At 46.7% G+C, this 27,322-nt stretch overlaps 2 protein-coding genes across 2 annotated transcripts in view; one reads left to right on the forward strand and one right to left on the reverse strand.

Moving 5' to 3' along the window:
• The window catches only part of oatx (organic anion transporter X), a gene marked incomplete at its 5' end in the record, with an annotated part of 11,812 nt that extends 2,452 nt beyond the window's left edge, over positions 1 to 9,360 (forward strand). Inside the window, 10 exons of the mRNA XM_080013617.1 lie at positions 82 to 185; positions 702 to 856; positions 1,361 to 1,529; positions 1,651 to 1,774; positions 1,884 to 1,999; positions 6,502 to 6,716; positions 6,829 to 6,937; positions 7,364 to 7,442; positions 8,867 to 8,994; positions 9,154 to 9,360. Coding sequence (XP_079869743.1) covers positions 82 to 185; positions 702 to 856; positions 1,361 to 1,529; positions 1,651 to 1,774; positions 1,884 to 1,999; positions 6,502 to 6,716; positions 6,829 to 6,937; positions 7,364 to 7,442; positions 8,867 to 8,994; positions 9,154 to 9,271 — 1,317 coding nt within the window. The 3' untranslated portion in view covers positions 9,272 to 9,360. The remainder of the gene's footprint in view (positions 1 to 81; positions 186 to 701; positions 857 to 1,360; positions 1,530 to 1,650; positions 1,775 to 1,883; positions 2,000 to 6,501; positions 6,717 to 6,828; positions 6,938 to 7,363; positions 7,443 to 8,866; positions 8,995 to 9,153) is intronic.
• Positions 9,361 to 12,994: 3,634 nt separating this feature from the next.
• Positions 12,995 to 27,322, reverse strand: part of tmprss15 (transmembrane serine protease 15) — a gene marked incomplete at both ends in the record, with an annotated part of 33,545 nt that continues 19,217 nt past the window's right edge. The window contains 6 exons of the mRNA XM_080013619.1: positions 12,995 to 13,104; positions 20,762 to 20,816; positions 20,939 to 21,078; positions 21,230 to 21,325; positions 25,737 to 25,918; positions 26,023 to 26,161. Coding sequence (XP_079869745.1) covers positions 12,995 to 13,104; positions 20,762 to 20,816; positions 20,939 to 21,078; positions 21,230 to 21,325; positions 25,737 to 25,918; positions 26,023 to 26,161 — 722 coding nt within the window. The remainder of the gene's footprint in view (positions 13,105 to 20,761; positions 20,817 to 20,938; positions 21,079 to 21,229; positions 21,326 to 25,736; positions 25,919 to 26,022; positions 26,162 to 27,322) is intronic.

The following is a 27,322-nucleotide window of genomic DNA, read 5'->3' on the forward strand; positions in this document are numbered from 1 at the left end:
ATAGAGAATGCCAGGCAGACAGACAGACAGTATGACTACTATAATCGTGAGAAGTGTAACCGTGCCCTCTTCCCCCCACAGTGGAACTTGGTATGTTCTCTCCGCCCCCTGAAGCAGATGAGCCAGACCATCTACATGGGCGGAGTCCTGACGGGGGCCATTGTGTTCGGGGGGCTGTCCGACAGGTACTGGTTCCATGCTAGTTCCACCGGTTCCACTGGTTCCATACAGGCTCTACTGCTTGCACACTGGTTCCAATGTATCCATACTGGTTCTACTGGTTCTATACTGATTCAAATGGTTCCACACTGGCTTTACTGGTTCCAAACTATTTCCACTGGTTCTATTGGCTCCATGCTGGGTTACTGGTTCAAAACTGGTTTCACTGGTTCGATTCCTCTTGTTTAATTTTTGTTCCATACTTGTTATTCTGGTTCCGCTTCTTCTACTGGTTTTGTTGGTTCGACTGGTTTCTACCGGTTTGGCTCCCAGTGTTCACATTCCAGTGCCCAGCAATACCAGTCTGGTTCCGCTGGGAGCACTGGAGGTGGTGACCTCTGGTGGTGAGGAACCCTGGTGACCCCTGGTGGTGGTGACCCCTGGTGCTGGTGACCGCTGGTGGTGGTGACCCCTGGTGCTGGTGACCCCTGGTGGTGGTGGATCCTGGTAGTGACCCCTGCTGCTGGCCCCTGGTGCTGCAGGTTCGGGCGCCGGGTGGTACTGATGTGGTCGTACCTGCAGCTGGCATTGCTAGGCAGCGTCACCGCGCTGTCGCCATCATACACGTGGTACTGCGTGTTTCGCTTCCTGGCAGGGATGGCGGTGTCTGGGATCATCCTGAATGCTGTGTCGCTAAGTACATCCTGCCTGTCTGTTTGTTTTCCTGTCTGTCTATATCTCTGTCTCTCTCTGTCTGTCTCTGTCTGTCTGTCTTACCAGAGTCATCCTGAATGCCGTGTCACTCAGTGCTACCTCTCTATCCACCTGTCTGTCTGTCTACCTGTCTATCTATCTGGATCAGATTTTTAGTCAGTGTTTTCTCTTCATGATGAAGCTTCTTTTCTTGCATTTGTTTGTGAAGATTCATTTAACGTGCACTCAGATTAGAATCATGTCACATTATAATCAGCTTTAATCTGTTAAATTTGTTTTATTCATCTTTAATCAATTTTTAATCAATCAATTCACTTTAGTCAGTTTCATTTAGTTTGATGTATTTTTTTCTGCTTAATCAGTTTTGTGGTTCTTTGTGTTGATTTATAATCTGATCATTTGTGATATTTGAACAAAAAGAAAATTGATCTCTCTCTTTCCTCTCCTAACACCCTCATCCTCCTTCCCCCTCTCTCTTGCCCCCTAGAGATGGAGTGGATCCCCACCAGTTCCAGGACCCTGGTTGGGACACTGACCTCCTTTTTCTTCACCTTTGGTCAAATGATCCTGGCAGGCATGGCAGACTGTCTCCGCGACTGGAGGAAGCTGCAGATTGCTGTCTGCGCCCCCTTCTTCCTGGTCTTTGGATACAGCTGGTACTACCTAGTTCATTCCACCCAGTACACACTACCTAGCACACACACTACAGACTTGAGGAAGCACATACATACAAACATACTTCACCCACCATACTTCTTTGTACATACTCTCTCTTAGGTGGTACTTTGAGTCTGCCCGGTGGCTCGTCCTGAGCCAACGCCCTGAAGAAGCTCTGAAGAGTCTCCACCGGGTGGCGATCATGAACGGCAAACCAGAGCAAACTGAGAAGATAACACTGGAGGTCTGTCTAACTACCTACCTGTCTGACTGCCTGTCTGTCTGTCTGACTACCTGTCCACCTGTCTGTCTCCCTGTCCCACTGTCCACCAGTCTGTCTCTCTGTTCTCCAGGTCCTCCAGTCCCACATGAAGAAGGAGATAGAGTCCAGCAGAGTGTCCCATTCCGCCTACGACCTTTTAAGAACGCCTGGAATGAGACGCATCTCCATCTGCCTGGTGGCCGTCTGGTGAAGCTCCGCCCACCCCACACAGGAAGCACATTTCATTACATTAAATGGATCCAAAGCGACTTCAATAAGTCCATTTGTCACAGAATCAAACCAACCGTATGTCACAGTCAGCTAAACATTCTCTAGAAACAAGCAGTACTAGTACAGTTGAGGTTTTTTTTGTGATGAATGTATGTTAGACAGTAAAGGGAAAAGAAGATGTTTATAGGGTAGACAAGACAGTGCAAGTAGGGTCCAGTTGTAGCCTGAAGAGATGGATCTTAAGTCTGCAACGGAAGATTAGGAGCGATTCAGCCATTCTGACACAAGGGGGGAGCTCGTTCCACCATTGAGGCACCAGGGATGAGAGGAGTCATGACTCAGATGAATGACCCCTGAGGGTGGAGTAGTGGACATATGGAGGAGCAGTTCGATGGACGACATTGTAGGAGAGCACCGCGTCTTAAATTTTATCTGAACAGAGATGGAAAGCCAGTGAAGTGATCGAAGGAAGGTAGTGACATTAGCAAATCTTTGTTGGTTGAACACTAGACAGGCTGCTGTGTTCTGGATGCACTGTGGAGGTCTGATGGAACAGGCAGGTAGTCCAGCCAGAAGAGTGTGGCAGTAGTCAAGACCGGAGATGAAAAGCGCCTGAACCAGAACTTGTCGTATGGCCGTCTTCTTCAGATATTGTAGGGGGAAAACCTGCAGGATGCCAGTTGTAGCAGCGATGTGGGAGAGCAGGTTGTCTAGAATTACTGTGGGGATGGTAGCTCAGGAGGTAGAGCTGGTCGTCTAGTAAGTTTAAGGTTGCTGGTTCGATCCCAGGCTCCTCCTGCTAGCATGCTGTAGTGTCCTTGAGCAAGACACTTAACCCCTAATTGCTCCTGATGGCTGCGTCCGTCGGTGTTTAAATAATTTTAAGTCGCTTTGGATAAAAGCGTCTGCTGGAAGAAACGTCACTAAACACCAGAGCGTTGGTGCTGGGGCCGCCCGTTGACCCACTGGTGGCTCCAGGGCATCTTCGGATGGCCCCTCTGTGTCCCTTCCCCGTGCCGGAAAGTCCCTGTTCAGGTACCAGTGTGGCAGTTTCTCCTACCACACGCCACCCAAGTGGCGTTTCAGGGACCTCTGGCACAGAGACATAGTAGATGAGGGTTGCAAACACCACTTTGTTTTAGAGAGTGGGCCAGCTCGCATTAGCCCAGGAGCAGATGGCATATGTCATGACACGGACTCCTATCCTGAGCGTGCGTCGGGATTGCGGTTTTACCTGCTGGTCGTTAGACCAACCAACAAGCAACAGGTATGCAGCCACTCTGATCTGAATTATCCAGAACCATGTCAGGTGTGGCTGCTCAACCCAGACCATCCCCACACCACAGTCACGTTCTGTATTGATCCTGTATTGAACTGCGTTCCGCTGATTCAAGATTCAAGAGGTTTATTCGTCACATACATATACATACTTTCATACATATATGCAGTCAAATGTCAAATTTTACTGTGATTGGTTGATCCTTTAAATATCGAGAGATCGTGCCTACTCTCTCCATCTGATCCAGACTCCACTGTCTGGTTAAGACTGGTTAAGCTCCGACCATTTATGTAAGCGACGCTATTGTGGGCTATCGATGCCGAATCCTAGAGACCTTCAGGGAATAACCTCCAGAACTCCAGTGAGGCTCCACCCACCCCACACAGAAAGTGGAGTTCAGGGGAGTATTCCCTAAAGCTTGCTAATGTAAGCAACCTCTGGCGGTCGGAGCTAAGCGGGTTCTCAATAGTTGCCTTTCATGTGTATTTGCGGCCACATAAAGGTACAAGTTACCTACAGTATATATCTTGTTTTGAAAGGTGATTCTATATATTTCATGAAGGGGTTATTTGGGAAGACAGCTCCTTCACCAATGAGCCAGTAAATTGTGTTAAATTAAATAAGAATAACAAAATATTGTTATATTATATACTGTATATAAATTAACAATATTGTGGCGAGCTTGTGCTGTGAAACAAATAAATTGGGTCAAGACAGAACGTTTTTTTCTAAGCCACCGCCTGTGTCCCATACACCGCACGACCAGCAGGGGCAGCTTCCATTTATTTTCACAGACCACAATAACACGTAGAACCCCTGAGGCCAAAACCAGCTGCGTCAGTCAACGTCAACAACGACAATCAATGCAGTCTGGGTCACCCCCCAATACAACATTGACATTTCACTGCATATATGTATGAAAGTATGTAGTATGTTAGTATATATGTATGTAGTATGTGACGAATAAACCTCTTGAATCTTGAATCTTGAAACAACACAGCTGAACATCAACAGAATATCCCCAACGATTGAAAACACAAAACACAATGGAGACACATAACATCTCCGGACCCATAATCCTTTACACCAACATAACCAAAAGGCCTTGGGTCCCTACATAGCCCCCACCTGAGTGGTCAGTCGCCCCCGACGACCCCATCACCCAATACAAAGGACTGGCCACCAGCATTCAACAGAGGATGTCTCTGTGGGCACGGTGTGCTGGTCAGGACGTGGGGTGCTGTCCCCCCCCTTGTCCCCAGCAGAAGGGTTAGGCTTAGGGTTAGGGGCCGATAGGGTAAGGGGCCGATAGGGAACGAGTCTGTCTTTGTGCAGCACCCCTATGACCCGACCCGGCATACGCACCCTGTACACCACCTTAGTGATCTATCCCAGTATTTCCCCAGGTCCTTGCCAGTGACTGCACAGCTTGGGAGACACCCCTTTTGTGCGGGCAGGGCAGAACATCCACCCCCTGTCCCCAGGCACAAAGGCTCGCTCCCGACAGCGGGTTTCGTAGACCCTCTTATGCCGCACCCCCGAACTGGCCTGGGCCTGGCAGGTATACTTGTCAGCCATCGATAGCAGTCCAGTTCTATGCCTCTGGCTATCTTGGGCTTGGGCAGGGCCCTAACACCAGGTCCACAGGCTTCCGAGTTCCCGCCTGAACATTTACCACAATTACCCCAGGTTACCCCACTGGGAATGGTAGCCCTTCACCTCAGGGCCGGTTGCTGTGCAGCTAAGGTTGGAAGTGACGCAACACCTGGACCACTGCCAGCAGCTGCCCCCAGGTTACGCAATAGTTCCTTTTGGCCTGGCTCAGCACCTGGCTGTAGTAGGCCAACAGCTGGAACCTGCGAAGTAATCCAGGGCGCCGTGGATGCGGGGTAGTGGGTAGGAGTCCTTGGTGGTTACAGCATTCAGACGCCTATAGTCCACACAGAACCTCTAGCTTTCATCCTTTTTTCTCACCAAAATGGCTGGTGCTGCCCACTAGCTATCTGAAGGCTGGATCACTCCCGCAGCAGCTATCGCCTGGATCTTTTCCTTCGCTGAGTGACGCTTGGCCAGGGCCAGATGGTGGGCAGGCAGATGGGTGGGGACGAGCCAGTATCAATGGCATGCAGGACCAACCCCGTCTTCATGTAGTCCTCGTCCTTGGCGGCGTAGAGGTTGATGTTGTCATCCAGGAGCTCTTTTAGCTCCCAACGCTGTCAGTGATCAAGTCCCTCATGGCTATGTTCCCACAGCTCCTGGACTGCCACGCAGGTCTCAGTAGAGGGAAAGGAGGTAGGCGGCGTAGGGGACCCCCCGGCTGTTGGCGGCGACAAAGAGGGCCCCTTGGCGGCTGGCGGTGATGTGGAGGGCCCCTTGGTGGTTTGGGGGGTATAGAGGACTTTCTGGTGTCTGGTGCGGCTCGGGCAGCAGCTGTCCGCCAATGGTCTTACCGAGTCCTCCTCCTCGGGCCTGGGTGAAGCACTATGGTCTCCAAGCCGATGGTGACAAAAAATGAAAGAAAAATTCCTAAAACAGACTCTGATACAGGGTTTGGATTTATTTATATACAGTATGTATTTGATTTGTGGTATTTAACACTTGAGACGGGCTGCCCCTCTCCCGTGATTGGGCGTGGTTTCAGCACCTTCAGCGGACATGCCCCCAGCACTGAGAGGGAACTGCCTTTTTTTTTTTTCACGATTTTGAAACCAAATTTTGTATTTGACAATTTCAGTCATTCAAATTTGGCTGGGTGGTCAAGTAATCACAAAACACTTTATTACAGAAACCGCTTAATAAGGCTAGGAACCCTTAGGAACCCGTTGATACCGGAAGTTAGTCAGACTACTGGAATTTAGCCTCGCTTACGGCGTAAGCAACCATGAGGGTATAATGATCAGGAGTCTGGCGAAGCAACGCCCACCAGACATAGGAAATACAGGTTGAGTCCGGTGAGGCTCCGCCCACACAGGAAGTAGGAAGTACAGTTTAAGAGTCCGGTAAGGCTCCGCTCAATCCATCCTCCATCTGTGGAATGACACATCAGAACGCTAGAAGCGAGCTGTTAGCACTACCTCTTCCAAAGCTTTCTGGACTTTTCTTTCTGAAAGTTTAGCATATTATGGGTTGGCGATGGATCAGTTTCTTTGCTCAAGTTTATTTCCAAAATGATCTTCCTGAAAGTTTCCCATCTCCCCAGGTTCTCCACTAGCTTTGCTTATTATGGTCTGGCGATGGATCTGCAGAAGTTCGGTCTGAACATCTACCTGATGCAGCTGATCTTCGGGGCCGTGGACATTCCCGCCAAGCTGCTCGCACTGAGCATGCTCAGTACGATGGGACGCCGTGCCAGCCAGGCCACCTGCCTCTTCCTCTCCGCCGCCATCATCTTCACCAACATCTTCGTCCCTGCAGGTGGGAGGAGGGAGGGATGGAGGGAGGGATAGATTTGCATGAAAAAACAACTAAATCTCCTCTCCTCTTACACCTCCCTTCTTACTCCTCCCTCACCCCTCCACCTCCTCAGACATGCAGAACGTTAGAACGACTCTGGCTTGTCTTGGTAAAGGTTTCACTTCAGCTTCGTTCACCTGCGTCTACCTGTTCACTGGAGAGCTGTACCCCACCGTGCTCAGGTAAACAGGTACATCCAGTTTAACCAGTACAACCACTTTCACCAGTACGGCCAGTAGCATCTCCAGATACAACCAGTTTAACCAGCACAACCAGTTTAACCGGTAAAACCAGTAGCACCTCCCAGTACAACCAGTTTAACCAGCACAACCAGTCTAACTAGTATAAGCAGTAGCACCTCCCACTACAACCAGTTTAACCAGTACAGGCAGAGCACCTCCCAGTACAACCAGTTTGACCGGTACAACCAGTGGCAGCTCCCAGTGTCAACCAGTTTAGACATTTTTACTGGGCAGCTGCAAATTAAACCACAGTCTATAATAAAGTTGACCAATACAACCATTGTCTGACGGCTGATGATGTCCATGTTGGGTCCAACATTAGATCGTGCAGATGTCGTGAGGTGACCTTGTGGTGTTGTCTTGCAGACAGACAGGAATGGGTTTCGTTTCCACGATGGCGCGAGTCGGCAGCATGGCAGCACCTGCTGTGTTGATCCTGGACGAGGTAAGTTAACTAACAAATAAGCTAACTAACCAGCCAGATAGCTGGTTAGCTGGTTAGCTAGTTAGCTCTAGTTAGCAATCAAACTCACTAACCAACCAGATAGCCTGTTAGTTATTTAGCTCTAGTTAGCTAACAACCGAAGTGACTAAGTGACCAGATAGCTAGTTAGTTAGCTCTAGGTAACTAACTAAGCTAACTCACTAACAGACAGACATATAGCTAACCAAGCAGATAGCTAGTTAGTTAGTTAGTTAGCTCTAGTAAGCTATCTAGCTAACTAACAAACTAACTAGGATCTAGACATGTGGGGATGGTAGCTCAGGAGGTAGAGCTGGTGGTCTAGTCATCTAAAGGTTGCTGGTTGGATCCCAGGCTCCTCCTGCTAGCATGCTGTAGTGTCCTTGAGCAAGACACTTAACCCCTAATTGCTCCTGATGGCTGCGTCCGTCAGTGTTTGAACAATTGTAAGTCGCTTTGGATAAAAGCGTCTGATCAATGACTAAATGTAAATGTAGACAGTAGTTTGAACTCTCTTCCAACTCAGCAGCTGCTTTTATCCTCTTTGATATTTTTTATTAAATACATTATTCTAACCCCTGGAGTCATTTTACATTCATATTTAATCTTCAATTTATATTTAATTGCCATCTCAGTATTCTATTTGTTAACGCAATAGTATTTTACTGTATTTTAACTCAACTTCCAGCTAAAAGGACATTACTTTAAAAAGATAGCTCTCTATAATGTGCTCAGATAGTGTACATTTTGGGTTCAGTGTGTCATGGTGAAGCGACGCAGTTTTAATTACATCCAACATGTATTTGTTATGTTTTGCGTTTTTCTATCAGAGTGTGTGCACTTGGCCAGAAACGCCTTTTCAGCCCATTTCAAAGCTAAAAAGGCGTTTTGAGTGAAAGATTAATTTGAAGCTCTCTATGATGTTGTCAGATAATATGTTGGGTTCTTTAGTGGAACCTGAATAATAATTTTTAAACACAGACGGAGCGAGACCATTCCGTCTTGTCTTAACATAAACCTCTTAAGCCCCTTTCCCACTTGCACTGAAAGTGGTTAATCTGTGGTAATGTTCCGTATTGGCGTCATGTGAGAAAAGGAGCCGGTCTCCATGTTCCCTAAAACTCTCAAAGTAGTATCATTTCCGGCAAACTGCGGGTACGGCTGTGAATGGAAGCATGTGGGAGCGGAAGCAGTAACATTTCCGTAAAGAAGGGGTGAAGCCCACTCCAAATGAAGCACAAATAGTGGGTTTCTACAAATATTTATTTCTCACAAATATTTTAAAAGTTATTTGTTTTTGGGAAGAAGAAAAACATTTGGAAAAATGGCGAGCAAACGAGCTAGCCAACTTCTTCCATAAATCCATTCATATATTCCATAACAGTATGATATTTTAATATTTGCAGGTTTTCCCGGCACTGCCCAGTGTGGTGTATGGAGCATCGGCCGTTGTTGCCGGAGGCTTCGCTTGTTTCCTGCCAGAAACGTGTAACGCCCCCCTGCCGGACACCGTGCAGGACGTGGAGGACAAGTGGTGGGACAACACCAAAACATTCAAATATTACTAAATCTCATTGGACAACAGAAAAACCGTGTTCACAATATTCTTCTTGTCTCTTCCTTTGTCTGTCTCTCTTCATGTGTCTCTGTCTGTCTGTCTGCCTGCCTGTCTCTCCACCCGTCGGTCTCTCAGGTCTGGGAAGCGCTCCCAGCAGCAGGAGACTTTTCCCTTGAAGGAGGAGCTGGTTATGAAAGAGGAGCTGAAAGAGGCCAGTCTGAAAGAGGAGGGGACTGGGCTCAACGCCCTCTGACCGAAGGGGCGGAGCCTCACCGGAGTGGCCAATCACATGCTGACGCCCTCCCACCCCTTGGATTGACAAATCCAAAAATGGAACACAGAGCAGGCTAATCAGATGTTGCGGTTAGAAGCAGGAACAGTGTTTATTCGCTGTTGCTATGGCAACAAGACGGCATCTGGGAACTGGCAGGAATTCACCTGAAAGAGGTCAAAGGAGCAAGATTATCAGATGTAGCAACGATCAATCAGATGCAATCAAACAATTGTTATGTCGTCACCCGTCACTGAAAATGAATGAGACAAAATATTGATTATCACCTGAATTTAATCTGCATTAAAATTTTTCTAATCAAGTCTGAAATATTTCCATTTTGTTGTCAGCAATCTTTTTAGGGAGGAGTGTTGCATGTGTTTTAGGGAAGAGGTAAAGCAGGCGATAGTTGGGAATGAACGGTAACCAGGTGACAGGGAAACAACTGCAGAAGTGCTGAGGGAGAAGGCCAAGAAGGTACTCGGTGTATCATGCGGGAAGAGGAAGGAAGACAAAGACTCTTGGTGGTGGAATGAGGAAGTACAGGAGAGCATGGAGCAGAAGAGGTTGGCGAAGAAGAAATGGGAAAGTCAGAGATGAAGAAAGTAGACAGGAGTACAAGCTGATGCAGCGCAAGGCAAAGAGAGAAGTGGAAAAGGAAAAGGTGTACGAAGAGTTGTATGAGAGGTTGGACAGTAAGGAAGGAGAAAAGTACTTGTACCGATTGGCAAGACTAAGGGACCAAGCTGGGAAGGATGTACAGCAGGTTAGGGTGATGAAGGATAATGATGGGAATGTGCTGACTAGTGAGGAGAGTGTGTTGAGAAGGTGGAGGGAGTACTTTGAGGAGTTGATGAATGAAGAAAATGAGAGGGAGAGAAGAGTGGATGATGCGGGGATAGTGGATCAAGAAGTGCAGCAAATTAGCAAGGATGAGGTGAGAACAGCATTAAAGAAGACGAAGAGTGGAAAGGCAGTTGGCCCAGATGACAAACCTGGGGAAGCATGGAAATGTTTAGTTGAGATGGCAGTGACGTTCCTAACGGACTGTTTAACACCATCCTGGAAGGGGAGAGGATGCGGAGGAGTGGAGAAGAAGTGTACTGGTACCATCTTCAAGAATAACAGGGAAATAAAGTTGATCAGCCACAGCATGAAGCTATGGGAAAGGGTAGTGGAGGCCAGGTTAAGAGGAGCGGTGGCGATCAGCGAGCAGCAGTATGGTTTCATGCCAGGAAAGAGTACTACAGATGACATGTTTGCTTGAAGAACACTGATGGAAAAGTACAGGGAAGGCCAGAGGGGGTTGCACTGCGTCTTTGTGGATTTAGAGAAAGCGTATGATAGGGTGCCGAGAGAGGAAGTGTGGTATTGCACGAGGAAGTCGGGGGCGGCAGAGAAGTAGATAAGAGTGGTACAGGATATGTATGAGGGCAGTCAGACAGTAGTAAGGTGTGCAGTAGGCGTGACCATGGCATCAAAGTGGAGGTGGGACTGCATCAAGGATCAACTCTGAGACCTTTCTTGTTGCAGTGGTGATGGACAGGTTAACAGATGAAATCAGGCAGGAGTCTCTGTGGACTATGAAGTTCACGGATGACATTGTGATCTGTAGCGAGAGTAGGGAGCAGGTGGAGGAGAGCCTGGAGAGGTGGAGGCATGCATTAGAGAGAAGAGCAATGAAAGTCAGCAGGAGTAAGACATAATACATGTGCCTGGATGAGAGGGAGGGCGGAGAAAAGATGAGAATGCAAGGAGTGGAGGTGGAGAAGGCGGATGAGTTCAAGTACTTGAGGTCGACCAGCCAAAGCAGCGGAGAGTGCAGGAGAGAGGTGAAGAAGAGAGTACAGGCAGGGTGGAGCAGGTGAAGAAGAGAGTACAGGCAGGGTGGAGCGGGTGGAGAAGAGTGTTCGGAGTGATCTGTGACAGAAGGGTTCCAGCCAGAGTGAAGGGGAAGGTGTACAGGACGGTAGTGAGAGCAGCCATGTTGTACGGTTTAGAGGCGGTGGCACTGACTAAAAGGCAGGTGGATGAAGTGGAGGTGGCAGAGTTAAGGATGTGGAGGTTTTCATTGGGAGGGACAAGGATGGACAGGATTAAGAATTAGAGGGACATTAGAGGGACAGCTCAGGTTGGACAGTTTGGTGGAAAAGTGAGAGGCCAGATTGAGATGGTTTGGACACGTGTGGAGAAGAGATGAGAGTTACATTGGGAGGAGGAGGCTGAGGGTGGAGCTGCCAGGCAAGAGGAAAAGAGGAAGCCAAAGAGAAGCTTGATGGAGGTGCTGAGGGAGGACATGCAGGCGGGTGGTGTCAGGGAGGAAGATACGCAGAACAGAAGGTATTGGAGGCAGATGATCCGCTGTGGCCACTAACGGGAGCAGCCCACAGAAGATGATGAAGTAGTAGTATCTTTTTTTCAATCAATACAGATGCTCTTTACTCACAATGCTCATGGAGTGATTACTGGAGGACACCCCCCCCCCGCTTCTACCACTCAATTCATAAACAGACATTTATTACTAGTTTTAGTTAAAGTCACTAAAAACAAAATCATATTTAAATAATATTAATAACATTTTCACGTTATATTCAAACTTTTCCCGAAATATTCCCAAAACATTAAAGTATGTCATTAATTCAGTTTGTTGACAAGACGTGCACTGCAGCAGAGTGCCCCCCCGCTGCTGCTTCTAGAAAATACCACCTGGAGACACATTACATACGTGTCATGTTAATGTGAAAACCCAAAACTGAACTTGTCTCTGAAACGTATCTACAAAATGATATGTCGCAGAAAATGGAGTAAACATTAAGTCCAGGAAGTGATGTCACCTCTAGGGGGGCGCATCGTGTGAGGTGGTCCAATTAATTTGGCCGATATCTGCACATTTTGAGAATACATTTTTTTATTTACCAACGTGTGAAATCAATGTTAATTTATGTTCAGCAATTTTGTGTGTCATTTGTTATGATAAAATTATTTGATTTATTTATACTATATTTTATCAGATGCAACCCCCTCCCCCCAAAACCATGAAATCAGCATCGGCATCGACCATCGAAAAACCCAAATCATTCAACCACTAGTAGTGTGGAAGTGATGTCACAGCTGGGACATGGAGCATCAGGTTTGAGCGATCCAGGAAGTGAGGTCACAGCTAGGGAGCGGAGCGTTATGCGGAAGTGAATGGCTTGTGTGTTGCGTGCTGGCGATTTAAAAAGTGATGTGATTTTATTGCAACAGAGGATACAATAAAAGTGTAAAGGGTCACTGGTTCATCAGTAGCTCATATGGTCTCCCAGTGCCTCTTCACAATGTTTAATAAATTGTTTATAAGAAACTGTTAAATGAATCAATTTGATTTTGAATTTGTTTCATTACATATTACATTACATACAGTTCAAATATATTTTTTGAATTATTGAATTGACGTTATATTGGCTCATTGCGTGGTGGCGATCCAACAAGTGATGTCACAGCTAGGGGGCAGAGCATCGTGGAAGTGATGTCACAGTTAGGGGACGGAGCGTTGTGTGGAAGTGATGTCACAGCTAGGGGGCAGAGCATCGTGGAAGTGATGTCACAGTTAGGGGACGGAGCGTTGTGTGGAAGTGATGTCACAGCTAGTGGGCGTTGCGTTCTGGTGATCCAACAAGTGATGTCATAGCTAGGGGGCAGAGCATCGTGGAAGTGATGTCACAGCTAGGGGGCAGAGCGTCGTGTTTGGGCGATCCACGAAGTGAAGTGCGATGTGCGGGTGTACACTCCTGGTCTGTCTGGGCGTCCACACCCAACACCAAACGATGTCACTCCTAAAAAACAACAAAGACGAAATTAAGTAAAAAAATAAGATCAGAGACAAAACCTAAACAATATAATATGGGAAATGTGATAAACAGAAATAAAAAATATTAATTTGAACTGAAAATTCAGCTTAATCTGCTGCAAAGTGTCAAACTGCAAAATGTTTAATGTTCACGGTCAATACACAAATAAATACACGACTGAATTTTTTCAGAAATAAGCAAAAAAACGGTACTGCTGCGAAGTCTGAATGAAGAGATTAATATGATATAATATTTAATACAATATTAATATTATATAATAATAATTTAATAATAATTTAAGCATATAAAGTAGGAGCCACTTGAAGAGGGCAGCTGGAACATGACAGAGCCCAGGCAGATCCGTGGCTGGGGCGTGGCTGACCCATGCAAGGTCCCTGTAGGGTCCCTGCTCGGATCGTGCCTGTAATGACGTCCCCCTCGATGACATCATTTTGCGCCGGTGCCTGGGAACGCCCCCAGGCTGCATTTGTGGAAAAGCAGTTGCTTTATCTGTCCACTGGGGGAGCAGTGGTTCAAAACGTAAAGCAACTCGCGTTTACTGGATAATCTTGTTTTTTTAATGAAAAATATACATGTTTTGGAACGGAGCATATTTTCTTTACATCAAATAGAATCAAGATATACATCTCTGATTTTAAAGAATGAATGGTTTGAAAGAATGAATCAGTGTTTTTTTTTTTATTGTAGAGTTATTTGATAGAATGAAACTTGTGAAAAGACTGTGCGTAGCCGTGTGAAACAGGGACACCTTGTCAATTACTCCCCCTTATTTCCAAATCCCAATTTTGACCATTATGGGGTTAGCGCACTTCCCTGCCCCAACCGCAGCAATTTTTTCATAGTTCTGAGGACTTTTTTGGAGGAACTGTCCCCTTTTATCGCGTCCGCACTGCAGGAATTACTGTAGGAACGATGGTTGCTCTTAGAACTCAGTTTTTAGCAACTTATTTTGTTGCTACTCCAGGACAGGGACTGACTGGCACAAGAGAAACCTTCAGTGATGTAAGTGCCGGTGACCGTGGTCCCTCTGAGTCCACCCGGTCAAGTCGCATCGCTCTGGGTGGGGACCAACCCAAGTACACTCAGCGGTGATAAAAAAATAATAATAATAATTTGTATTTCCATTGTAAATCTATTTTTTTCTTTTAACAACATTTATCGAATGAAAAACAAATCCCTGTGCGGTGTCCCGAGCCCCGTGCCTTATGACGGTCGGAACACACTTTAAATTATATGACTGAAGATTCAGCAACTGGATTGATTATTTCTCACCCCAACTTTGTTCAGAACATTTTTTAGTGGAGCGGTTAGGTGAAATCAGTGAAAGTTAAGGAGTAAATACAACACGAAACTCGTGCTGAAACCCCGTCGGATGACGTCACATCAGCGTCACTTTGGAGCTCCAGGGCGAATACAAGCAGAAGAAAAGCCCTTGAAGGTATCCAGTTCCCGGGGACATCCCCAGCTCTCGTTCCCCTCAGGCAGTCGCCACAACTATTCGGTGCGAAAACCACCGCGCGTGTGTGTTTCTAATGGCCACAGTGCATGAGTGACGACCCGAGCAGGCTACAAATAAAGCCTGGGGCCATCTCTTTATGGCACTTATTGGCCGATCGGTGTCACCCAACAGGTCTGGAAACCCCCCGCACCTAACTCATACCTATGCAAACGCAGACCCATTCACCAACATCTCCACATTCCAATGGAGCAACAACCCCTTTTCCACTGAGACCCCCCCCCCCCCCTCTGTAGATGGGGAATCAAATATTCAGTTTACTATCATACAGGACTTCGTATTAATCTCTCTCTAGGTCGTCCTCAGACGAGCCTTCCTTCGTTGTTTCCAGTCATCCCGGTTCTCCATACATCTGGCCAGCTCGTTGGTGCTTTGTGCTCCCTCATCATTCTTGAGTTCATCCACATATGTTAAAGTGGGACGTCCTCGTGACCGGTGCCCATGTGTTGGCTCCCACAGTACCAGTTTGCTGGCTGGCAGCTCCTGGTGTCTTTGGCAGTGTCCTGCTTAATAAAAATCGTAATAATTCTTCATTAATATTTGGCGATTTATTTAATAGTTGGCAACTAATCCGTGAATCAAACCATTGAGTTTAAACTGTGTCAACAGTAAAACAGTCTTGAGTGTTCAGAAGGATCCACGCTGTTTAGTCTCCTTAGGCGGGGGGGGTTAGGGTTAGTTCAAAGACTCTCGTTTTGAAATCAAAAAGACAAAGACTAGAACCTATTGATCCACACATTTGGCCACATTAAAAAGAAGGAAAACTGCTGTTTACATCATCTACCACTAGTCACTTTAATGCATCCAGTATTGCATCGCACACCTGTTTTGTCTTACCTCTTAGTAATATTGCAATGTATATCTTACAACACTGTATGTCTTGCCATTCAGTATGACACTGTATTGTTTTGGCCCACAACTATTTAAGATGTCCACTATCAAGTTGACTCACTGTCAATATTCTCTGCATTTAATTTGTCTTTTAGGTAAATACTTTTACATTATTTATACTACACTACTGCTTCAAATTTTCGATTTTTTAAAATACTGTTAAAATACTCTTTTAATTCGGTATACATACGGTTGTTTTTTAATCACTACTAAACCTTTTTTTTACTTATTATGTAAAGTTGAGTTGGCTCTGAGACTAAGGATCTCATTATCGGTGACGATGCTTGCATTGTCATCAAGTATTTTACAATAAACTAGAAACTATAATTTTATAGAGCTAGTTTGAGTGCTCTCGTGACAAAGCTATTGAACACTGTAATTTTAAAAATGTACATAAAAAAACAGCTTCTATTTTGAAATGCAAAAGCTGTGCAACATGTCGATTAGAATAAAGCATAAAGCACCGAATAAAGCAAAGACCTGTTCGAATTCATTTGACCAAAAAATTCATCTTTGAAAGACGACCTTACAGCCGTTTATATCCCACTGCAAGCGGACACCGACGCAGCTCTGTCGGTTCTGTACGATGTGTTGTGCGGATTTCAGAACAGACATCCCGACGCGGCTGTGGTGGTGACTGGGGACTTTAACAGGTTGAACCTTAAAAAAGTTCTGCCGAATTTCCACCAACACATCACGTGTGCCACCAGGGGAGACAGAACTCTGGACCATTGTTACACTCCTTACAAGAACGGATACAAGCCCGTCTCGCTTCCTGCTTTCGGGAAATCAGATCACGCCGCGATCTCGCTGCTTCCTGTTTACAGGCCTCTGATCGCGCGGGATCTGGTGATGACGAGGGAAGTGAAGCGGTGGACGGACCAATCAGAGGCTGCGCTTCAGGACGCTCTGACTGACGTAGACTGGGACATGTTCCAAACAAGTTCAAGTGACGTCAGCGAGTTTACGGAGGTTGTAGTGAGTTTTGTGGCTACGCTCGCGGATGAAATCGTTCCCACGGTGAAAGTTCGGATATTTCCAAACCAGAAACCATGGGTTGATAAATCCATCCGCTGCGCTCTGAATGCGCGCACGGCCGCCTACAACGACGGACTTGTATCTGGTAACATGGACAACTACAAAGCGGCGTCGTACAATCTGCGGAGGGCGGTGAGGGACGCCAAACGGACGTACAGAGACACCGTGGAGCTGCAGATGGAGCGGGGGGACACAAGACGCTTGTGGGAGGGGCTGCGAACAATAACAACAAGAGCAGCTCCTCCCCAGCCACGAGTGTGGACGCCTCCCTGGCCAACCAACTGAACTCCTTTTATGCGCGGTTCGAGTCTGGCAGCAGCACCGCTAGCTCGCCGGCTAATTGGAGTTACACCGCTGGGGACGAGCGCGCACTCTCAGTGTCCGTGCACGAGGTCAGGAGGGCTTTGATGCGGGTGAACACCAGGAAAGCTGCGGGCCCAGAGGGCATATCTGGACGAGTACTGAAGACCTGTGCTAACCAGCTAGCGCCGGTGTTCACCACAATATTCAACATCTCCCTGGCTGAATCAGTGGTCCCATCCTGCTTCAAGAGGTCCACCGTCGTTCCTGTCCCGAAGATGGCCTCTCCAACCTGCCTGAATGACTACCGTCCGGTGGCCCTCACCTCGGTGGTCATGAAGTGTTTCGAGAGGCTGATTAAGGATTACATCTGCGCCTCCCTCCCCCGCACCTTGGACCCGTTGCAGTTCGCGTACCGGCAGAACAGATCCACGGATGACGCGGTCTCTCAGGTACTGCACACCACGCTCACGCACCTGGATGGCCAGAAGGGGGCCTATGTGAGAATGCTGTTCATTGATTATAGTTCAGCTTTCAACACCATAGTTCCCACCAGACTGGCTGTCAAGCTGATGGAGCTAGGATTGAATGCTCCGCTGTGCACCTGGATCCTGGACTTCCTCACAGGCCGCCCCCAGGTGGTCAAGGTGGGGAAGTACATGTCAAGCTCCCTCACCCTGAATACAGGATCCCCCCAGGGCTGCGTCCTCAGCCCCCTACTGTACTCCCTGTACACACATGACTGTGTGGCCAGGTCCAGCTCCAACACCATCATCAAGTTTGCTGACGACACCGTGGTCGTGGGCCTGATCACCGACTGCGATGAGAAGGCCTACCGCGAGGAGGTGGCTGACCTGTCACTCTGGTGCCAGGACAACAGCCTCCACCTGAACGTCAGCAAAACCAAGGAGCTGATTGTGGACTTTAGGCGTGGATCACAATCGAGGACGCACGCGCCCTTGTGGATTAATGGGACTTCTGTCGATAGGGTGAGCAGCTTCAGATATCTGGGAGTCCACATCACAGAGGACTTAACATGGACTGTTCACACAGACACTCTGGTGAGAAAGGCGAGGCAGCGTCTCTACCACCTCAGGCAGCTGAGGAAATTCCGGGTCTCGGTGAGGATCCTCAAGTCCTTCTACTCTGGAGCAGTGGAGAGCATCCTGACAGGCAACATCACTGCCTGGTTTGGGAACTGTACTGCTCAGGACAGGCGGGCCCTGCAGAGGGTGGTGCGTTCAGCTGAACGTACCACTGGAACTACCCTCCCCCCCTTGCAGGAGTTATACACCAGGAGGTGTAGTAGCAGAGCTGCAGGATCATGAAGGATCCTCATCACCCCAACAACGGACTGTTTCAGCTGCTGCGGTCAGGCAAGCGCCTCCGCAGTCACACAGCGAGAACAGAGAGACTGAGACGGAGTTTCTTCCCTCAAGCCATCAGAACTGTCAACGCTGACCTCACCAGGGGTCCTAACTGAGCCATGCACTAGGCTCCACTACCTACTGTACTGTATGTAGCATACTGTACCGCATACTGTATCACTGTTCAGGGTTGTTCGTGATGCCGTATTGCTGCGCCGTACTGTTGTATACTGTGCTGTATTATCCCAAACACTACCTCACACTATTCACATTCACACGCCACTTTAATTCACATGCCACTTTAAATGCACATATCTGTATATACATAGGCATATTCCTTCTACCTATTCCATTTTATTTCAATTTATTTTTTATTGTATTTTATTCTATATATTTTTTATCTTATTCTATAAGTATTCCACTTACTGTATTACGTTTTAGGAGTCAGTTAGTCGGTCTATTAGAAAGGAATTTTCTACTTTTTATTTTATTTTATTTTTGTACTTTTTCCTAGGACATATTGTGTGCTATCACCGGGTGCGTTGCATTACATTTCACTGCATATATGTATGGAAGTATGTATATGTATGTGACAAATAAAAATCTTGATCTTGATCTTGATCTTGATCTTGACCTCTGGTCAGGGTTCAAAGGACAATATCTCAGGTCCACTGAAATCTCTCTGAAATGGGATTGTGTTTTTGTGAAGTTAGCGCCATCTCATGGTGACACACTGCAATTGAATCAACAGTACTTACAAACAGTAATTTTAGCGGTGACTTCTTTACGGACCGGGTAAGTCAGCACCCGGTCCGGTCCGGTCCTCCAGGTTGGGGGTTGGGCGTGGGGTTAACAACCTCACCCCGTAAACAAAAGCATGTTACGGAAACGACGAGAAGAAGCCGTTCCGGTAAGGAGCAAATGGTGGGGGCTCGTCGCCCAATGTTCCAGAAGGAACAGGAGGAACTAACTACTAACTAACTTCTTTACTTGAATAACATTTTCAATAAGCAACGTTTCCACGAAATACGAAAAGCGTGGAACTTCTGTGAGTAATTACCATACCACGGCTTCTATTTTTCCGACGCCTCACCGGATCTTTAACGCATCACTCACAAGACGAGTCAAGGAGAAGTCAACCGTGTTCATAGCTCCTGCTGTTCTTCTGTTTCAAATAGTTTTAGCTTTAAACCTTCTGAGAATTTTTTTCCCAAGCAATAACAACAGGGTTAGGGTGACTTATAATAATGAAATTGAGGCTGCAATTGAAATTAATTGAAATGCCATTCATCCGCTCCAGCCCCCAAAAAAACACCACTAATTGTTTTTGTTACGTGTTTTTAAATAAGAAAAATGTATTTATAAATAACAAATATTGTATAAAAACATAATAAAACACAATAAAAGAGAATGTGTAGATCTCTCTTCTCTTCTGCCTTCTCGCAGATGATACCCTCGCTGTCTGCTGTGAGCTGCTTCTCCGTCAACCACACCCACAGCAGATTCTCCATCTTTTCATGGACGGTGGTCCGCAGCTTAGACATGATTTTAACGCCCTTGGCTGACGTAGTAGCCTTCATCGTCTCCTTCTGCTTCAGTACGCTACATATGGTAGAAGTACTACGCTCGTACTGCCTCGCCAATTCCATCACACGCTCACGTCGCTCATGTTTTTATATTATTTTGCGCTTTGAGTCAACGACATCATCCACTTCTTCTTCTCAGCACTTTTTTTTCGGACCCATGGTTTGAAAAAAAAAAAAAAAAAGGCTAAATAACTGCACAAAAAGCACAAATCGTGAGCACAAAACACAAAAGCGATGCTTCCACGCTCAGGTCACCACGTGAAGCGAAGGAGTGAGACGCGGGATGCGGCCGCATTCGCTGGCCACGCCCCCCAGCGCGGCACCTCAAGCTCGCTCGTCCTGACTCAAATCAATCAAAAAATCAAATCAAAACAAAAAAATCAACGGAACGACGGCTCCTAACTTGGAAAACTTGTATGTTAGTGCGCTCGTAACTCAAGGTACTACTGTAGTAAGGTAGCTAGCTAGTTAGTTATCTAGTAGTTAGCTAGCTAGTTAGTTATCTAGTAGTTAGTTAGCTAGCTAGTTATCTAGTAGTTTGTTAGCTAGCTTGTAGTTATCTAGTAGTTAGTTAGATATCTATATATCTAGTAGTTAGTTAGCTAGCTAGTTAGTTATCTAGTAGTTAGTTAGATATCTATTTATCTAGTAGCTAGTTAGCTAGCTAGTTAGTATCTAGTAGTTAGTTAGTTAGCTAGCTAGTTAGTTATCTAGTAGTTAGTTAGCTAGCTAGTTCTTTATCTAGTAGTTGGTTAGCGAGCTAGTTAGTTATCTATTAGTTAGTTAGCTAGCTAGTTATCTAGTAGTTAGTTAGCTAGCTAGCTAGTTATCTAGTAGTTCGTTAGCTAGCTAGTTATCTAGTAGTTCGTTAGCTAGCTAGTTATCTAGTAGTTAGTTAGCTAGTTTGTTAGTTAATTACTTACCAACTAGCAGCCATCGGCCATGGTCCTTACAATGCAGAGGTCCTCCAGAGTCACCCTGCACACACACACACACACACACACACACACACACACACACACACTTTAACACACTGAAGACTAAAATCTCAGATTTGGGTGGAGGTGGGGTTGAGGGGTGGAGGTGGGGAGCAGAGCAACCTGGCAGGAGTCGATGCCCCCCTCTGGGAACCCAGCACAAAGCATGCTGCTCGTGATGTTGAACTCAGGGAGCTGCTGCTGACACTGGACCAGGCTCACCAAGGGAACCTGGGCCTCCTGGAGCGTGCCTACTGGAGAGCCTGAAGGGTGAAACCGGTAGGGTGAGACAGGGAAACATGGGCCTCATAGAGCACAACAACTGGAGAGCCTAGAAGGTGAGACAGGCAGACAGACAGAGCGAGACCGACAGGCATGTTAGCATGTTGCTACCAGCTCGCTAGCTAGCCTCACCTTCCTCTGCATCGCGCCCCCACCCAGTGATGAAGCAGCTTCGCCCGACGTCGAACTCTTGCAGCTCGTCAGGGAGACAGACGGCCTGGACCCAGTCTGGAGGATCACAGGGCAACTCAGCAACTCCGCAGTTAACTTAAATTTACCCTAACCTGACTAAGGCTCCAGGTTGTCAACAATATATTGAACCACTCTTTCCAAAAAAGACGAGCTGCAATCAGACGTCAGTATGAGCTTGCGTGTAAACAAATGCCTGCCTGCAACCCATAATACATTGTGTGTTTGGTTCACTTTCTGCAATTGGGTCGAATCAAGGTTGAATTGTGTTCTCACCGCAAGCAAACCACACTAGGGTTTGCTTGGAAGCGGGTTTGCTTGGAAGCGGGTTTGCTTGGAAGCGGCCCGTTACAGCAAAAGAAAAAGAAAGAAGTAAAATGAGATAAGAAATAACACATCATGTACACATCTATCTAAACAAGTTCACTAGTGAGCTATATATGGACAAGTGGCAGTTAGTCTACAGTAAGTACAAATGAAAGTATTGTGGCAGTGGCATTACCTATAAATGTGGCAAACGGTCATATCCATCTTGTGACTGCGCTAATCCCTAAAGATCTAAGTGTAATCCAGTCCAGATTACAGCCTCCTAAAAAACCTGTTAGGGTTAGTTTAGGTTATTTGCTGGATTCCTTTGTTGCTGGGTTGCTCTGTGTGCCTCCAGAATGGGACAGGCTAGTGTAGGTTAGGATTAGTTAAGTCGGTTTAGGGTTAGTTTAGTTAGGTTAGTTGGTGATAAGGGACAGGTTATATCGAGTGAGCCGTGACACTCTATCAGGGGAGGAAATAAGCCAATTGGTTCCGAAAAGCCGCCGGGAAACGCTTTTCCAGGCCGCTGACCGCAACCCGAAGGTCGGGCACCTCAGGCACGATAAGACAACGCAACGGATAATGTCCCGCTTCTATTGGCTCGACCTGTCCCATGCAGACCCTGCATAGTAGCCACCTCTCGGCGGCCCAGAGCGTGGACGTAGCCGTGTTACAACAGCGGTTCTCTGATGTCTTGTCCCCCTGCCAGGCCGCACGTCCTGCATACTCCACCATGTGTAGGTGTGTTGGAGTCCAGTGTTGGAGACCACCCAACTCTGCTCTGACGTCACCTCAGGGGCGCCTGACACAACCCCACCCTGGACCTCCCCAAAACATTACTACTGTACATGAACTAATTTACTACTGCATTAATTTCACAAAGGAAGGAGGAGAGGATGCTGGCGTGTTTTGTTGCTTCTCACCTGCGTGTTTGTTGTTTATTTCTCATCCCAAACTTTTTGCTATCGTTACTTCATTTTTGTCGCACTGTTGCAACAACCTGAGGCTATTTATTTTATTGTTTTTCCGGTGAATCTGGATCAACGAGCTGTCTATCAGATCCCAGCCCTGTCATATCGCTGCTAACCCTTCCTGCTAGCTAGCACCGCTAGCTGAGATAGGCGCTCACCTGTTGCGGAGATGGTGCTCTTAAAATACTCTGCATTGAAACTCATGAATCTCTCCTGTCACTCCACTCCAAACCGCCTCATCAACATCAAATCCATCCGGGTCATGCGCCGCCCTCGCTATGTCCACAGGGCTGCTTGATGTAAGTCTGTTTACTCAGATCCCACTATTCCATCCATAATGTCGAATCTACGGAGGCAACATCATCCCAGCAAATCACGTGTGCATTCTGTTCTGCAGCCGCTGGTCTGTGTTGACAGGCTCGTTCCTCCCAACTCGCGTGCCTCACCTTCCATAGTTAAAACTGCAACTTTCATGCTACAGAGTGCACGATCTCTCAGCAACAAATCACTACTCTTTACGACAGCATCATGGAACGGAAAATTGACTTTCTCTGTTTAACAGAAACTTGGCAAGTTCAACAGGGCTTTATTATACTCAACCAAGCCACCCCCCTGGAAAAGTGTATATTCAGAAGCTCCCCTCCACAGGTCGTGGTGGTGGGCTGGCAGTAATACACCGAGCAAACATCCTGGTCAAAGAACTCTCAGTGCAAAACACCACCTCTTTTGAATGTGTTGCATTCTCCCACACTGCACACCTCCAGGTTGTCCTCATCTATCGCCCCCCACCACCTTCATGTCTCAGCTGTTTAAACTGCTTACCTCCATCTGTTCCATGTCCCAATCTACCCTTCTGCTTGCTGACTTCAACATCCACATGGACTCCACCAGCTGTACGTTGGCCGCCGATTTCCTGTCACCGTTGGACTGTTTTAGCATCACACAGCACGTTCAAGGTCCCACTCATGGCAAAGGCCACACACTTGATCCGGTATGCACCACTGGCACTTCTCCCTCCATCCTCCCTCAAACCCCGCCACCTCCTCAGAACACCGACAGTGAGGCTGGGAGAGCAAATGGGGATCCGCCCTGGGAGGGTGCTGCCAAACAGTCTAAGTGGAAGACAAGGAAGAACCGGATCCAGGAACAGGGCTCTCTGGACCCGGTTCTCATGCTGACCGGCCCACTGGCAGCTCGCCGTCGGGTGGAATTTGCCTTCTACACCCTCACCAGCAGGCTGGAAGCCTTCAAGTCCACCAAGGGGATTGGGGAGGTCCTACGTTCCATACAAGACAATGTCCTACAGCTGCACTTCTGATTATGACCATTAAATAACTACACAAGTATTTATTTGTTTTTCTTTATTTTTGTAGTTTACGTTTTTCATACTGTCGATTTCGGTATTTGATCTTTTTATTTATATATATTTTTTTTCTTACAGTTTATTCCTTTTCATATTCTCAAATTCTCAACAAATATATGTATTTATTTATATTTACTGTTATAGTTGTTCCTTTTTCATACATCTATTTTCAATTGCTATCACTAATGTAACTATTAATATATTTGTTTATTTATTTTCATAATTCACTTCTATTATCAACAATACACCAGGAGGTGTAGTAGCAGAGCTGCAGCATCATGAAGGATCCTCATCACCCCAACAACGGACTGTTCCAGCTGCTGCGGTCAGGCAAGCGCCTCCGCAGTCACACAGCGAGAACAAAGACTGAGACGGAGTTTCTTCCCTCAAGCCATCAGAACTGTCAACGCTGACCTCACCAGGGGTCCTAACTGAGCCATGCACTAGGCTCCACTACCTACTGTACTGTATGTAGCATACTGTACCGCATACTGTACTGTATGTAGCATACTGTACCGCATACTGTACTGTATGTAGCATACTGTACTGCATACTGTACTGTATGTAGCATACTGTACCGCATACTGTACTGTATGTAGCATACTGTACCGCATACTGTACTGTATGTAGCATACTGTACTGTATGTAGCATACTGTACCACATACTGTGCTGTATGTAGCATACTGTACCGCATACTGTACTGTATGTAGCATACTGTACCGCATACTGTACTGTATGTAGCATACTGTACCGCATACTGTACTGTATGTAGCATACTGTACCGCATACTGTACTGTATGTAGCATACTGTACCGCATACTGTACTGTATGTAGCATACTGTACCGCATACTGTACTGTATGTAGCATACTGTACTGTATGTAGCATACTGTACTGCATACTGTACTGTATGTAGCATACTGTACCGCATACTGTACTGTATGTAGCATACTGTACCGCATACTGTACTGTATGTAGCATACTGTACTGTATGTAGCATACTGTACCACATACTGTGCTGTATGTAGCATACTGTACCACATACTGTACTGTATGTAGCATACTGTACTGTATGTAGCATACTGTACCACATACTGTGCTGTATGTAGCATACTGTACCGCATACTGTACTGTATGTAGCATACTGTACCGCATACTGTACTGTATGTAGCCTACTGTACCGCATACTGTGTCACTGTTCAGGGTTGTTCGGTGTTACCGCGCCGTACGGTTGTATACTGTGTTGTATTATCCCACAAACACTACCTCACTTCATTCACATGCCACTTAATGCACATATCTGTATATACATAATTGCCTATTCCATATACATCAGCCTATTCCCTTTATCTATTTGATTTGATTTGATTTTATTCTATATATTTTTATTTTATTCTATAAGTATTATTCGACTTACTGTATTATGTTTTAGGAATCAGTTAGTTGGTCTATTAGAAAGAAATTTTTCCCTCGGTCATATTGTGTGTTATCACGGGGTGCGTTTCATTTCCTTTCACTGCATATACAGTATGTATGAAAGTATTTATATGTATGAAAGTATTTATATGTATGAAAGTATTTATATGTATGTGACGAATAAACCTCTTGAATCTTGAATCTTGAAAAACAATAATAGTGCTCACTATGTCTTTGTTTATCTTATGTAATTAATGGTTATTTGGTTTATTACACAACCTAATAAATCAGAATCAGAACTTACTTGGCAATAAAGACTATTCTGATTTATTAGGTTGTTGTATGTTCTCATTTCTCTCATTGTTTCATGCTCAAAACGCTCTCTCTCTACCAGTGAACACCGCAGCCTCTTGCAGGTGCATCATGGCGATGTCGGCTCGCTTGCTGCGGCGGTCGTAGCGTCTGTGGATGACGATGCGATCGACTCGTCGGGTTTGAACCTGCGACGCTCCCTGGCTGCTCTGGGACTGGAGCCCCAGCATGACGCTCCAGGACTGCATGAGCTGGTTCCTCCTGAGGACCGACGGACAGATAGAGGCAGAGAGGAGGAAGACATTACACCTTCAGTTGATGTGCCAAAATCTAAATAACATGTTAACGACTGGATGTGATGTCACCCATAGACACAGTGCGCGGCGGTGATGAGCCACTCGCTGCCGATCAGCGAAGCTCCACACACATGACGACCCTTCCAATGGAGAGACACCATCCATGGCCACGCCCCTTTCTGGGCATCAATCCCACCCACAATCCGACCTGCTGGGACCAGAAACACAAAGAGAGGACAGACTGCTAGCTAGGAACCAAACAAGGAGAGGACAGACTGCTAGCTAGGAACCAAACAAGGAGAGGACAGACTGCTAGCTAGGAACCAAACAAGGAGAGGACAGACTGCTAGCTAGGAACCAAACAAGGAGAGGACAGACTGCTAGCTAGGAACCGAACAAGGTGAGGACAGACTGCTAGCTAGGAACCAAACAAGGAGAGGACAGACTGCTAGCTAGGAACCGAACAAGGTGAGGACAGACTGCTAGCTAGGAACCAAACAAGGAGAGGACAGACTGCTAGCTAGGAACCAAACAAGGAGAGGACAGACTGCTAGCTAGGAACCGAACAAGGTGAGGACAGACTGCTAGCTAGGAACCAAACAAGGAGAGGACAGACTGCTAGCTAGGAACCAAACAAGGTGAGGACAGACTGCTAGCTAGGAACCGAAAAAGGAGAGGACAGACTGCTAGCTAGGAACCAAACAAGGAGAGGACAGACTGCTAGCTAGGAACCAAACAAGGTGAGGACAGACTGCTAGCTAGGAACCGAACAAGGTGAGGACAGACTGCTAGCTAGGAACCAAACAAGGAGAGGACAGACTGCTAGCTAGGAACCAAACAAGGGGAGGACAGACTGCTAGCTAGGAACCAAACAAGGTGAGGACAGACTGCTAGCTAGGAACCGAACAAGGAGAGGACAGACTGCTAGCTAGGAACCAAACAAGGAGAGGACAGACTGCTAGCTAGGAACCAAACAAGGAGAGGACAGACTGCTAGCTAGGAACCAAACAAGGAGAGGACAGACTGCTAGCTAGGAACCAAACAAGGTGAGGACAGACTGCTAGCTAGGAACCAAACAAGGAGAGGACAGACTGCTAGCTAGGAACCAAACAAGGAGAGGACAGACTGCTAGCTAGGAACCAAACAAGGAGAGGACAGACTGCTAGCTAGGAACCAAACAAGGAGAGGACAGACTGCTAGCTAGGAACCGAACAAGGTGAGGACAGACTGCTAGCTAGGAACCAAACAAGGAGAGGACAGACTGCTAGCTAGGAACCAAACAAGGAGAGGACAGACTGCTAGCTAGGAACCGAACAAGGTGAGGACAGACTGCTAGCTAGGAACCAAACAAGGAGAGGACAGACTGCTA

This window comes from Zeus faber (genome assembly GCF_960531495.2).
Source record: "Zeus faber genome assembly, chromosome: 14".
Classification (NCBI taxonomy): domain Eukaryota; kingdom Metazoa; phylum Chordata; class Actinopteri; order Zeiformes; family Zeidae; genus Zeus; species Zeus faber.